General features: G+C 40.5%; 1 protein-coding gene across 2 annotated transcripts in view; it reads right to left on the reverse strand.

Annotated features, from left to right (window-relative positions):
* Positions 1-14,996, reverse strand: part of EGFL6 (EGF like domain multiple 6) — a 45,302-nt gene that overhangs the window by 2,410 nt on the left and 27,896 nt on the right. For both annotated transcript variants that reach the window (XM_074860935.1, XM_074860936.1), the window contains 3 exons: positions 14,257-14,583; positions 2,615-2,695; positions 1,076-1,162 (listed from right to left, as the gene is read on the reverse strand). In XM_074860935.1, coding sequence (XP_074717036.1) covers positions 1,076-1,162; positions 2,615-2,695; positions 14,257-14,583 — 495 coding nt within the window. The remainder of the gene's footprint in view (positions 1-1,075; positions 1,163-2,614; positions 2,696-14,256; positions 14,584-14,996) is intronic.

A 14,996-nucleotide genomic window follows, 5' to 3' on the forward strand; every position in this document is an offset into this window, starting at 1 on the left:
TGCTGTGCCTCTGTGGTCAGACCATTTCCAGTACTTGAGCTAGCTCAATACTCTCTCCACTGTCCTCTGCAGTGATGACAAACTCATAAAGGAACTGATAGCTTATTCCCCAAATCCTGGTGGACCAAAGAAATGACAGAGACACATAAAGAGATAAAGTGATAAAACATCTGGGCCCATAAATAAAGTCATAATCAGCAGATGTAAGTCTGGGGAGACAGGGTAAGGTCAGGGTAAGGTAAGGTCTTCCTGGAAGTGACAGCACAGAGAAGGGACTGGGGAAAAGGAAATATCTGGAGCAGGAGAGGAAGGATTAGTGAAGAAAGACTGGGATGGAAGGACTGTGAGAGAAGAGGGAGAGAATGTGTGTGTAGGGACTGGATCAAGTGGCCTTCAAGATCTGCAGGATCTGCCAGTCCCTACTGCAGCAACTTCTGCAACATTTCCCGTGTCACAGTGGAAGAGACATCCTTTCAAACAAGTTTCTTCAGTCACACTTTTATATACACCCACACAGCAGTCACACATTGCACTCGTGGAGCTCTTCCTCAGGTTTTAACCTGGTTGGTACCAGGTCAGGTATCGGTTGTTCTTGAATAGCCCCCTGTCCTTGGCTCATTCTGAGGAATGCCATCACTAGTTTGTCTTGCAGAGTTTGAGATTTCTGAGCAGTTAATCACAGAGCTGTCTAAGCCATGTAAGTGACTACATTGCCACATCCATCTAAATGGCAGATGTATAGTTAAATGCCCTACCAGTCTTGGAGAGACACAATGCGTAACTAATAAGGCTTCCATTGCCTTGTACCTTGCAGTTCTGAACAGTTATATTCTAATAATTTTTCTCATCTTTTTATTTGTTTGTGCTAAAATATGTTGCTGATTACCAGTTGCCACTGGATATTTCAAAGAAACAATTTCCACTCCCAGCATTCTCTGCCTCCTTTTTTCTTTTATAAAGATAACCCACTGATAGGAAAGCTAATTCTTGATTCTGTTTTCCCCTCCATCCCCCCTTTTTTGGAGGGGGTGAGACATCAAATCAAAGCATAGCTAAAGGACAGATATTTAAATACCTCTATCTCGATCAGCAGGATTCCAGTCAAAGTCATCATCAGCATCTTGTTTCCAGTCACAGACCCCTCGACTGAAGCTGCAATCAACTGAAAAAAAAATTGGCAATGGACATTTAGAGGTATGAGGAGCACTGTATCATAAGTACTGATAAAAAGAATTTGCTCTTTATTCACCCAGTTACTAATGTATAGGTCATTCTAAAATTATCTACAATCTGAGTTCAGATAGTGTTGACCTAGATTAAATTGCGAAAAAGCAAATCATTAGAATTTATGTAGTAATTCTTACTTTAACTCACAGGAAAACCTGTTGTGTCTTTTTACTACCTATCATCTGCCATCTGCACATGAGTTTCTATGCCATGACTTCTGTATACTGAGTGCCTGTTGATTGCCAGGTATAGTTGGAGGTGTCAGTTTTGAACTCTAGCATCATAAATGGTTTGGGATCTGCCAACTTTAGGGCTTTCCTCTCTCCATTTGTTACACTGGTGTAGCTGTAGTCAGCTGAGATGCTCAAGCTCCAGTTCTATCCGTTGAGAGAGAGAAGCTGGCCTCCCATGAGAGGAATCCTTTATGTCAGCACTTAATACTCATACTACATGGAGCTGGGAATAGCCCAAATCAGTTGACCTTTAAAGTACACAGAAAAAGGGTGTCACCCAGAGCACACCACAGCCTTTGTGACTGTGCAGATGAAAAGCATTTCATACACAAAGAAAGAAACACTGTGCAATGCAAGCATGACAGATCAGATTAAGAACAATATGTCAGCCATCTGAATTTCCTCAGAAAGAAGCATCCTTTTTGTTCTTTTCATGTATTTTATCATGAGACAGAGGAGTGCAGTACATGGCATTTAGAGAGCTCTACTGTATAAATACATTGTTTCTGAGACTACTGCATTCTGAACTGGAAAAAAACCAGTATCTTTACCTTTAAACAGCACATCTTTCTGTTTTGTTTTGTTTAAGATTTGGAAGCATTTGTGGATTGTTTTCAGGTGAAACCCACCTCATCCTAAAAATAATCTCAGCTACAGCCAATCCCAGCATTTCAGCCCCTGCCCACTTGGCTGGTGACTCCTCAGAAGGATGCTGCTGCCTTGTAAATGCATCAGCTCAACACGATCTCTCAGTCCCCTCTTTTGGATTCTGATTTTTTCCATGGCTCTCATAAGCAGATCCTTACAGTCAACTTCATGATTCTGTCCATCACAGGGAAACTGTTTCCCACCAGGAGAGAGGGGGAGAGTGCCCTCTGATCTGCCTTTATGCTCTGCTTTGACCAGAGCTACACTGCAGTCTGTTATAGTTCCCAACAGGCAGCAAAGTTTTCTGTTTGAAAGTGCGTGAAGAAGCTTCCTAAGGCATGGCAGAAGCTTAAGTTGTGTACATAAATTGACAGGTCTTGGACCTTGTATGCTCCCCTGACTGATTTTGCAACAATTTTTTAATGTGAGGAAGAACAAGTAATATAGGTTGTAATGAAAACACAAAATACACAGGAAAATAAATAATGTAGAATAAAAATATTTACCTTCTTGCTCTGGCCTCAATACTGGAACTTTCCTCTGTGCCAGGAGAGGGCCAAAGGCAGCTGCTTCTTTCACCTTGGGAACTAAGGGAAACAACTTGTCAAGTGCTGTGTTATCACAGGAACAGAAAATGGAACTTTATTCCTTTATACCAGTTGCCATCCTTTATTTAAATAACTCAATGTGTGTGTTTTCCACTCCACCACCAAACTCATATTCCTAACCTCAGTTAGATACTAACTTTGAATTTTAAAACTTTCTTTAAATTGCTGTTTTCCACAGCACTGTGCCTTCTAAGCTGTGGGCACTGGAGCTACAAGTTTCACAAGATCATAAAACATTGAACATGATCTTTCTTTGGCATGGTGATCTGCTTTCTTGCTACAAAACTTCAACTAATGATCGAAGTACCTGAACTCTACCAGACAGAGAAGACAATGACTCAACGGCGTGGCAGCACTTTACCATCAGCAGCCTCAAAAAATGGGTAGTGTCAGAGACTTTGTAAAAGCCATAAACATTGAGGGATCAAAGGTTCACAGCTCTGTATTCAGATAAGTGATAGCTGGTGCTGTTGTAACAGAAGCCCCACGTAATTATTTTTCTGAAGCTGTACTCTCTGCTGGGGTACATGTTCTCCTGCAAACCTGATCAGCTCTGCTCTCTGTTGGGAAGGAAGGGTGCAGCGACTGCCCTAGCTCTTCCTCTCCCTCCCTGCAACAGCTGGCAAGCCCAGCCTGATGTTTTGATAAGCAGTCCTGGTGGAACCCCGCAAACAAGTTATTTTGTAAAAATTGATTGATGTGTCTTGTGCCAAACTGGAAGAGTCGGTACAGCAGCACAGTAAATGAATGTTAGGTGCATTCTCTAAGATACTGGCCTAAAGGATATAGTTACTCAAGAAGCACTATTTTTCAGCAGCAGCCTCAGAGACCAAGGCAAAACCTTCTATCTGATGAGCTACAAAGATATAGAAGCTTGCAAACACTTATTTACTCTAAGTAATACTCTAAAATACTCTTAAGTATTTTTCAAGTTCTGTGACTAAGCTTCTTCGTACTATTTTAACTGCTTAACAGAGAGGTGCACTCGCTAAAAAAAAATTATAGTCTCAACTTCTTTGTGCAGAGCCTGTGTAAGTAACTAATCACACATGAGATAAGGGGATGATCTGCTTTCACTGGCAGAGCATTCTACCCTTTGCAAACGCATATGCAGATGGTACCTATGATATATGCATACATACCTATGAAAACAGGAGAGGCTTGAATGTGCCATTTTAGAAGAGGAGTGAGGGAGGATCCTTTGGATAACTACTTACAGAAGGTGTTAGTAGAAATCCTGACAGACTGAAGTTCACTTTTCAGACGCGCCATGTGGGCAGCAGTGCTAAGAAAAGCTCAGATTCCCTCAACAGTGCCAGATGATAGGAGCTACAGAAATGGAAATTACTTTTCCCTACTCAGCATTGTATCTCATACATGCTATAGAAAGTCGAAAATGCCAAACATTTAAAAAGTCACTACTTTCACATGCACACACATTTGTTCAGAGGGGAGTTTGTTCCTGTGAGTTCCACTGAACTAGGGCTTTCCATTGAAATACTCCAACATACTCACAGTCATAAACACATACTCAATTTTAAGAACATACTTACAACCCACTGCAATCCAGAGCCTCCTAGCATCATGAAGACTCTACTTAACCTTTCTTCTCAGTCAAAACTGTCAAAAATTGCTCTGCGTGTACACCAGCGAAAACATACACTGACAAAGAGGCCCTGGAGGCACTTCAAGAGGTGCTGAATTGAGCTGAGAAAGGAGACTCATGCAATCTTACGAGATTTCTGACGAATTGCCAGGCACGTGTCCTCTCTTGTTGCCCTTGCAGGCTTCCCCTCACCCAGACCATTGCTTAAATCACCTGGATAATATTCTTACTTAAGGCAAGGATTAATATATCTTTCTCCAAATTAATATGTGTCTACATATACAGATTTAGGAATAGGCACATAGAGATTAGGTGTTAAGTTTACTGTCATGCCATAAACTTGGCCTCGTACTTAGTGAAAGAGGCTCAGGCTGTGAAAACCCTTGCCAAAATGAAGAGAGCTATTAAAATAGGATCACTTCTGGAAAAAGTGGAGTGATTTAACAGAAGACAACAGCTGCCAGAATGATTTATTTATTGAGTTATTCAATTACACTTGAATTCACTTGAGGGATATACATGCAGGTGTAGCTGTGTGGTGCAGATGCTTCAAGTGAAGAACTGTCATGCACACAAAAAGAGCCAAATTATGTATCCAAATCTATTTTTGTTTTCAGTGTCAGGCATTACACTCAGGTTCTCCACTTACTGGAAGATATCACCTGCATATTATGAGAAACTAAGCTTCAGCTTACAGAAAGGTTTCCAAGAAACCTTACTTCTTGGAATGTGCCTACATTTCACATCAGACCATTGCTGGACATAGCCAGGATGCAAAGTTAACCCCCTTCTAAGTAACAGGCAGGAGTCAGGATTGCTCTTTTCAGCTCTTCTGCTGTCAAGTGGTGCTGGCAGAAAGGCAGGCCTTGTCTCATGTTCCCTAAGAACATACTCTGACCAACAAAAGCTCACACACATCCCACTTTAGGCACAGCAGAGTCTCTCCTTCTTTCTGTACTGCTGGTGCCCACCCATCTGTTTATCTGCAGCACTAGCTACTATATAATCTCTACATATAAAAACCTTCGTATCATGATGCCACACATTCTTAACTGTTGTTGTCATCATGATACTCTTATGAGGTGAGTTGATCTTATGAGCAGGAATTAAGTGTCAGAGATAACTAATGCCCAGGTCTTCAGACGTACCTATGTAACTAACTACCACCAATTTCCACAGGAGTTGTGTCTATGAATGTCTGTGATGAGCTGAGCATAAGTAAATTGGTGACATTCTAGTCCTGAGAACAGCCACCTTTTTGCTGACACAGGTTTTTGCATCTGCAAGAAATTCATTGTTGCTATCTGTGACCTATATCTGAGTATTGCCCCTGTTCTGAGGAGGGGGAATCTCTCTGAGCCATGCTAGATGCAGTTTGTCAATTGTATAATGTATCAAGAACTGCAGCAAAGGAAGAGACTTTCTGCAAAATAGAACAGCCCCAGCCAGCTCTATCTGGCTGAACATATTTCCTAAAAAATAATACGACTCACATAACAGAACTGAATCTACTGAGGATGTCTGCAATCATGGAAACGCTTCTTAGCAATAACCTCAGAACATGAGAAAGTAGTGCTGAAAAGAAGCACTGAAACATTGTTCTAGTAAAAACATGACTAAACAGAGTGCCATGAAGGGGATTTAGAACCAAATTTATACATGAAACTAGACTTCCACTTTAAAAACACCAGGCTTACAGGGAGCACTGCACATAATGAAATAGATGAGGTTTGAGAGCCACCTCCTAGCCATCTCCCTGTCCGGGGACCTTTAGACAGCTACGTAAAGAAAGATAATAGACAGCCACTAAAAGATATAGCAGAAGAGCTAGTCACATTCAATCATATCCTTTCATACAGCGCACAGCAGTGTTCTCCTAGAAGTGCAGGCAGAAGTGCAGGCATTTCACTCTGCGGGTCAAACAGGTTTGTTAGCGCTGGTCTGCCAGTTGAGCCAACTCTGACTACATGACTTCTTGTTTGGAGCTGGTTTGCACCTGGCTTGCTTGGAGCACAACTGGAGTGAGCTCAGGTCCGCCTGAAAAGTACCATGTAGACAGACCCTCAAGTCAGTCTGTAAGTCATATAAGGGCCAATGAGATCATGAAAGAAACAGGAAGCTTCAAGAGCACATCTGGAAAAGCACTGCTTGGACTAAGCTGCAATATTAAAAGGTTCAAAGTACAAAAAAAAAAAAAAAAAAAGAAGCCGAAACCCCAAACTCAACAAGCAGAAGCTCAGTAGAATAGGTCTATGGAGCACTGTTTTATAGGGACCCTTCAGAAACAGTACAAAAGCACTGGTAAGCGACTGGTAAGTGACTCTGTGGTACTAAAGGAGCTTACTGAAAAAAATGATAGATTTTCCTTTATGTGTACTTGGTTTCACCTCTCTGCTTTGCCAACTGCTCTATATAAAATTACTTATAGTGCATTTGGAAATGTCATTTTTGTATGAAAAAATATGGCGTGGTTTATAGCTTGGAAGTAATTTTCTATTTGTCTGTAGTAATGCATGTGCTATCCTTAAACCTTTAATTTTATTTTTTTTTTTTCTGTTAGTGGAACTGTATTTCTTATAAATCATCTGTGGCATCACATTGAGCTCTTGCTGCGGCAGCTATACTGGAAGAACAGGTATATATCAGAATATAAGCACCCATGTATTTAAGTGTGCTAGTTGTGGGCAATGTGATATATTTTATTTCTTGTTATTGATGTGTGATTTTTCTCTCCCCTGGAAAATGCCTATGCCTGGTTTTGCCTAGGTAGTCTAGTTAGTCTAAATGTAACAATAACACACAAAATTTGGGAAAAGTAACTCACTGTTGGTAATTCTAACATGTAGAATTCTAAAGTGCCTGAAACTACAGCAAATGGGAAGTCTCACAAAAATGGTACTTGTTGTCTTTCTAACACTGCTCTCTGATGTTCAAAGCCCATTAAAAATCCAGAAAACCAGAATGGGTACTGTAAAAAAAACCCAAGCAGCATATAAGAGGTAGCAAAAAGAAGACTAGTTTCCCATATGTACAGTATATCACTATGTCAGACACAAAGGAATATGCCACATCTTTGCTACCACATCCTCCTCTGAAAGAATTACATTTACCAGATGTCTGACATCTTTTGAGCCTTTTATCTATAGCTGTGGACTGAGCTGTAGTCTGAGCATTATTTGCTCACACAGTGGTCTAATTAGCAGAAAAGAATAAGATTAAGAGCAAACATCCTGATTAACTGAGAGTGTGCTCTTGTTCAGAATTAAGAGCCTAGAACCCCTAAGGGAAACAGTCCATTTTTAGTATTGCCAAATAAACCAGAAAACCAAAACCTCTTTATCATTCTTGGTGCTATCAAAGGAAGGAGCTCTGTAATTAACATAGCTGGCTACATGATACTATGGGAGTGTTTTAAGCACCATATGAGTTTCATCAGAGGGGAAGCAGATTGAGGTCAGCACAGTTGAAGAGGAGGTGGTCAGAGACCTGCTACACCACTTGGATGCACACAAGTCTGTGGGACCGGATGGGTTACACCCAAGGGTCCTGAAAGAGTTGGCAGATGTGCTCACCAAGCCGCTTTCCATGATTTACCTGAAATCATGGCTAACTGGGGAGGTCCCACTGGACTGGAGGGTGGCAAATGTAACACCCATCTACAAGAAAGGCAGAAAGGACGATCCAGGACACTATAGACCTGTCAGTCTGACCTCGGTGCCAGGGAAGGTCATGGAGCAGGTCATCTCGAGTGCCATTAAAAGTCATATAATGGACAACCAGGGGATCAGGCCTAGTCAGCATGGGTTTATGAAAGGCAGGTCCTGCTGACAAACCTGATCTCCTTCTATGACAAGATGACCCAACTATTGGACGAGGGAAAAGCTGTCAATATTATCTACCTGGATTTTCAAAAAGCATTCGACACAGTTCCCCATAGGATTCTCATAGAAAAACTGGCTGCCCATGGCCTGGATGAGCGAACGGTCTGCTGGGTCAAGCACTGGCTGGATGGACGGTCCCAGAGAGTGAGGGTCAATGGAGCTAAATCCAGCTGGCGGCCGGTCACAGGTGGTGTTCCTCCAGGCTGGGTGTTGGGACCATTTCTGTTCAACATCTTTATTGATGATCTTGATAAGGACATAGAGTGCGTTATCAGTAAATTCGCAGATGACACCAAGTTAAGCGGGAGCGTCGATCTGCATGAGGATAGGGAGGTACTACAGAGAGACTTGGATAGGTTGGATCAGTGGGCCAACGTTAACGGGATGAGCTTCAACAAGGACAAGTGCCAGGTCCTGCACTTGGGCCACAACAACCCCATGCATCGCTACAGGCTTGGGGAGGTGTGGCTGGAGCTGTGTGGAAGAGAAGGACCTGGGGGTTCTAATTGACAAGTAGCTGAACATGAGCCAGCAGTGTGCCCAGGTGGCCAAGAAAGCCAACAGCATCCTGGCTTGTATTAGAAATAGTGTGACCAGCAGAAGTAGGGAGGTGATAGTCCCCCTGTACTCGGCACTGGTGAGGCCACACCTGGAGTATTGTGTCCAGGTTTGGGCACCTCAATACGAGAGGGATATTGAGGTGCTGGAGCGAGTGCAGAGGAGGGCAACAAAGCTGTATTATGAATGATACATGAAAAGCACTGGAATGTGACAGAATTAAGCACATGGAAAGTGACAGAATTAAGGTTGTGCAATGTAAATTCACCTCTAGCTTGAGTGTAGCATCTGTACAGTTATTGCTCATATAACCAAGCACTTTTGTCCACCTCTTTGTGTCTTCTTCCATGTACAGAAAGGACATTTCCTATACATAAGGAGCTTTCCAATACTTTGGTTTAGTCTCGTTTTCCATACATCTGCAATTTTTGCAATCTATAGGGCAGAGTTCTATTTATTAAACTGCACCTTTCACAGCAGGACGCACACATCCCTTCACACTGAACAAGGTAAGGATCCCATGGAAAATAGTAATTTAAAGTCATTACAGACTGTATCATAAGGTATAAAAATATAAGAAGAAAAATTTAAGTTTTCACAGGTGACCTTAATTTTGACATTTCTTAAATGTTGGGGGTTTCACTTTGCTATCTTTAGCTATTGTGTTTTTAAAAAAACCCTGTGTGTAGTAGTTTTCACAAAGGTCCTGTATTTTGATAGTTGGCCTATTTTAATAATTTCAATCTCCAGTTAATAATTCCTTTTTTCCCTACAGTATTTTTCTGTGGCTTCCTATATATTTATTATGTAGTAAAACTACTATGATAAAATAATACATAAACTTAAAAATAATAATTAGGATCTCTGAAAAATGAGACCTATCCATTTTTCCTAATTAACTACTCTTCCTGGAAGACAAACAGTACCAATATTAATAATACAAAAGGCAGATGCTATGTGAATACTTGAGGGGATTATATCGAGGAACTTAATGTGGTACTAAAGGAATCACTGCTGAATAGACATCTGCAGAGGAGGAAAAAACCTGATGTGTAAATTTACGAGCTGTAAATTTGAGCTAATCATGTACTCCAAAGGATCATTTAATATCATTAAAAATGAAAGTGTTTTTAAAGCCAAATGTTCAAGCAATTGAGTGCCTAATTCATGACTGAATTTTTATAATAACAATGATCAAGTATAGCATATGCTAATTTAAAAGGAAAGGAAACAGTTAACATATGCAAGCCATCCTGAAAGAAAAATGCAAATGGCACAATGCCTTAAGTCCTGTAAATAGTTGGTATCAAAAAAGAAAGCCATAAATAATATAGCGCTCACAGACTTAATGAAAATACATCTTGGGCATATTAGTATCCCTGTATCAAGAAGCACACCAACCTTCTGCCAGTATTCCCTGGCAAAATAAAATCTCTCTAGCATGTTCAGAATATAAATCCCTTATATTAATAATGGAAAATTCCAGCCAAATGTGACTGGAACAAAGACAGTCTATGCAAAAATACAGATAAAACACAGTGCTTTAATACTTTCAAGCAATACTATTCATTGTAATTGCTGTCAGTTGCAGTGGCAATTTTGTAGAGACCACTAGTCTCTGCCTAGCCCAGGTATATGGTGTTCAAATGTCCTGGTTTGTTTGAGAAAGTCCTTGAAAAATAATCTTACCAAACATCATGACAAACACCTCTTGTATATTATTTGGCTTTTCCTAATGACACAGGATTTTCCCTGTGTGCTCTCATGCAAACTGAAATCTGGGAAATGAATGCATTCCAAATAGTGTAGCACTAAGTACTCAATAGGAAGGTTACACGATCTACCCTTTGCAATTGCATCAGGTCATGTAGCCCAGTACAGGAGAGCATGTCCCCCTTGTATCACCAGGCAGAGAGAGCAGAGCCCTATGTTCTTTTAACAAAAAAAGAGGGTGATCCTACCCTAGGGGCACTATTTCTGGCAATCCTTCCTGACCTGTCCAAGCAGGTTACAGAAGAAACCTTTTGAAATATCTGAGCTACCTCCCTCAATCCATCCATCCATCCATCCATCCATCCATCCATCCATCCATCCATCCATCCATCCATCCATCCATCCACCCAGCCAGCCAGCCAGCCAGCCAGCCAGCCAGCCAGTCTGCCATCCCAGAAAGGCAAAAAGGGATAGGAGGACTGACTTGGATTATTTTTTTTTCTAATGGGCTGTCTTCCCTCACAATTGAGGAAGCAGAAAAGCTCACAGTCCTTTATGGCACTATAATTAATAACAGCATTACTTTTATTTATTATTTACAATAACTATTAACAGAACTTATTAGTCCTATGCCCCTAAAAGTGCTAGACTAGCAATATTCTTGCAATTCTGTTTGGAAAGAAAATCTTTTGTCCCTACAAAAATCACAACTACGGAGAAGCACACTCTTGCTGAGGGTAAATATACCTTCAGGTTCCACTAGCATTTTGCAGTTAATTAATCAATCATTTTGAGTCCTTCCCAGTCTAACCAAATCTAGCTGAACATATCTGGTACTACCAGAGCTGGTCAATTCACACCATTCTCTTGGCACATGCAAGCTCCCTGTCAACTTACCTTCATGAAGAAGCTTGAGTACCTGAGAACCTAGTCTTAACAAAAGTTGACATATATATTGCAACTGTCTTCTGCTCACTTTCTCCATACTTCCTGCAAAATTATGGCCAGCTTTGGATTAATTATCATGACTGGGAAGAGTTATGTCCTTCTTTAGGATAGTATTTCAGTGGAAATGTGTGTGAAACAGAATTCTCTAATTGTAAAAGTATGAGATTGGCTGTCAAAAGACCTGGGCTTTATTGCTTCTTGTGAGAGAACAGAGGCAAGTCACTTAATCCTTTGGCCTGAGACTCTCAAATGCATTTGGCAGTACCAGCATGGTAAGGCTGAACCCCAAGGACAGCTTGCCATCCAGTGAAAACTTCAACCCCAATTTGGCTTCAGCTCCTGCACCTGCTACCTCTTTTAGGGAAGTGATTTATGAAGGGATCCTTAGAAGATGGATAGGAAGCAGCATAAGCTTGTCAGAAGTGAAAGGCTGAGTAAAGCGATAGGCTGAGGCTTGCAAAATGAATCTGGTGTGGCTGGCCAGAGGGAGAGTGGCATCCTGAGCACAGCATCCTCAACTTTGGAGGCATGACACTGTTAGCCAGAAACTTTTCACCATTTGGTCTGGTTAAAAACTGACATGCATAAGTGTATTTTTGCATGTGGCCAAGTGACACCTGTTCTGATATTTTAGAAATATCACTGATTCCTGACTTGTGAGCTTATGTGCTTACATTACCAGAGAGGCATCTAAGTGTCTTCCAGGATGCAGGTCTACACACACTGGATACCACTATTTTCTAAACTGCTTTGAAATGCTCAGCTGAAAGTATAGAATGAATCATAGAATTATGTAGGTTGGAAGGGACATCTGTAGGTCACCTAGTCACCTCCTGATCAGGAGGTTGCTCAAGGCCCAGCTCAGTTGTGTTAGGAGTATCATCTCCAAGGATGGATACGTCACAACCTCTCTGCATACCTGTACCAATTTTTGTCCACCTTCATGGTAAAATATTCTTTTTGTTATATCTAATCAGAATTTTTTTTGTTCCCATTTGTATTTATTACTTCTTGTTCTATTGCTGTATATTTTCAAGAAGAGTCTGGCTGTGCTTTCTCTATAACCTTCCATTAGATAGTTGAAGACAGCTAAGGGGAAGATCTCCCCTTAACCTTCTCCTCTTAAGGCTGAAAAAAAGAGTTACTCTCAGCCTCTCCTCATTTACCATTTACCACCACCTGACCTTGGTGGAGCACTGCTATACTCATGCCAGTATGTCCTCATCTGTCTTGTAACGAAGAGACCAAAACTGGATGCAGCACCTCAGATGTGGTCTCACAAGTGCCAAATAGAGGGGAAGAACCACTTCCCTTTTTCTGCAAAGCTTCTTCCTAAGCAGTCATCCCATGTCTGTAATGTTGCACAAGGCTTTTCTTGCCCTTTGCATCTGCTTTTGTTGAACTTCATAATGTTCCTGTCAGCCCATCTCCATGGCCTGGCCAGGTCCCTCTTAATAGCAGCACTGCCCTTTAGCGTATGGGTCACACTCCCCCATTTGGTATTGTCAGAAAACTTGAAATATGTCATAAGCACCCGCTGTTAATATTTGCAGGAAGGGAGGAGGTTGGTGAACAAAGACCTGACTTCACTCTGTTTAGCAGCTCGCTAGCATAATTTGGGGAAGAAATATTAGTCTATATCCTTAGCCTGACCTGAAATGGGCCAATTACCACTGAAAACCTAAAAAAGGCAATTTTAGGAGAAATGTGCCTTTGGCAAAGAAGCCTGTATTCTCAAATGCATTTAGGTGAATAATCACCTTTTTTTTTTTTGCCTTTTTACAGTAGCAAGATTACAGACCATTTTTTCTAGAGGACTTTAAAATGATCTTTCCTTTAAAAAAATTATGTGTCTTTTCAAATCAAATAGCAACAATTTGAATGCTATATTAAACTTCATTTGTGTTCATTTTTATCATTGTGAAATATGGTGCATAATTTTAATTACTGTGGGATAGTATTTATTATTTTTCTATATTTTGGAAAAGAGAAAGTATCACAAATAAACTATTAGCAGGGTGTATTTTTATATTACATGTTTTTGCCACTACCTTGAAGAATGTTTGAGCCAGATGTACTAAAACCCAATTAAAATGCATTTGAAAACTTTAAAGAACACAGCAAGAAATTGCCTAGCATACAAGATAATAGTTGTAAGGAAACACCTGAAAGCAGACTGAGGAAACCTATGTCAATCTTTCTGATAAATGACTAATGTCAGAAATTAAGCAAGACTCCTGGTCAAATACCATCAACTGTTTTAAATTTGAGATTGTCCATTCAGATAAACTCTCACATTTAAACAAAAGAGATAAAAACTCCCCTCTGTGATTACATAGTTATTTTTCTGCTGGGAATGACATAAGCAACAGTGGTGCCTATTATATGGTCTATATTATTTGAAACACAAGGACACCAAAGCCTGTTTTTCCTCTGAACAATGCACACTACTTAAGATGATGACTGTGACTATCATGAAACAAATGTAATTATTGTCTTTCTCGTAATGAAGCAGCACACTATCTTGTTTTGCAGGGGCTTTTGTGAAGAAAATGGGGAGAAGCTATGTGCTATGTCTAAGCTGCTCTGAAAGCACAGCCTGCAGAGTGCCTGTCAGGATGGTGCACTCCCTCTCTGCTCACCTTGACTGCAGACAGATTCCCCTAAAAGGGAGATTTGGTACCTTTAGTGTCACCAGTAGGTATGTTAGGTTGCTTTTCGTTTTCTACAAGTAAATTCTGATAAAATGGCTGTAATGTTTAATGATGATTTTGTTAGTGTTTATATATATTTTTACATTGAAACCAGATTTTTAAAATAATGAAGACACTTACAAAAAACATCTCCTCTAAGGCTTTGCTCATGGTCAATTTGATTCTCATAATCTTCCTTCTCCTCTTTGTCTGCCTCTTCTGCCTCTTCTGCAGTAGCTTCAGTTTCTTTCTCTTCCTCACTGTAGCTTCCATGAATATCAATACCATCTTCATAGTCCAATAACTGCAAGTGGGTCTTAGAAGATGGTGTCACAGCTGCTTCTGGGATCGCATTCTTGATTGTTTCATGCTTTTTCACACTTTTTTTATGTGCAAGAAGTTTCTTAATTCTGTCCTTAGCTGTTCCAGGGATTCTTGCAATTTCCTTCACTGACTTTTCAGGGATAACTAGAACCAAGAAGAAAATTTATTTGTCTAAGGAACCATTCAGCAGTGACAACATTTATAAATGGCATCATAGTGTCCTTTACAATGTCCATAGACCCATACAGCCAAATTCTCTACTATGAGATGTAAGTTCAGCTCTCCACAGAACTGAATACACATGCACGTGTTTAGCTCTGTTGTACAGACAACCTTCTGTTTTGAGTTACACTGAAAAGACCAAAGCTACCCTCTGTCATAACCTCATTTGGACTCATGTATAACACAGACCATAGAGCACCTTACATTAATTATTTTTACACTGGAGCTTGGGTAAAAAAAAAGAATTATCCTTCTTCAACTTGTGAACTGCTAAAAAATTGTCCATGGAGGTGTGATTTCCTGCATAACAAATGTCAGCCTACTAGCAATAAGCA

Source organism: Strix uralensis, chromosome 2 (assembly GCF_047716275.1).
Source record: "Strix uralensis isolate ZFMK-TIS-50842 chromosome 2, bStrUra1, whole genome shotgun sequence".
Taxonomy (NCBI): Eukaryota; Metazoa; Chordata; class Aves; order Strigiformes; family Strigidae; genus Strix; species Strix uralensis.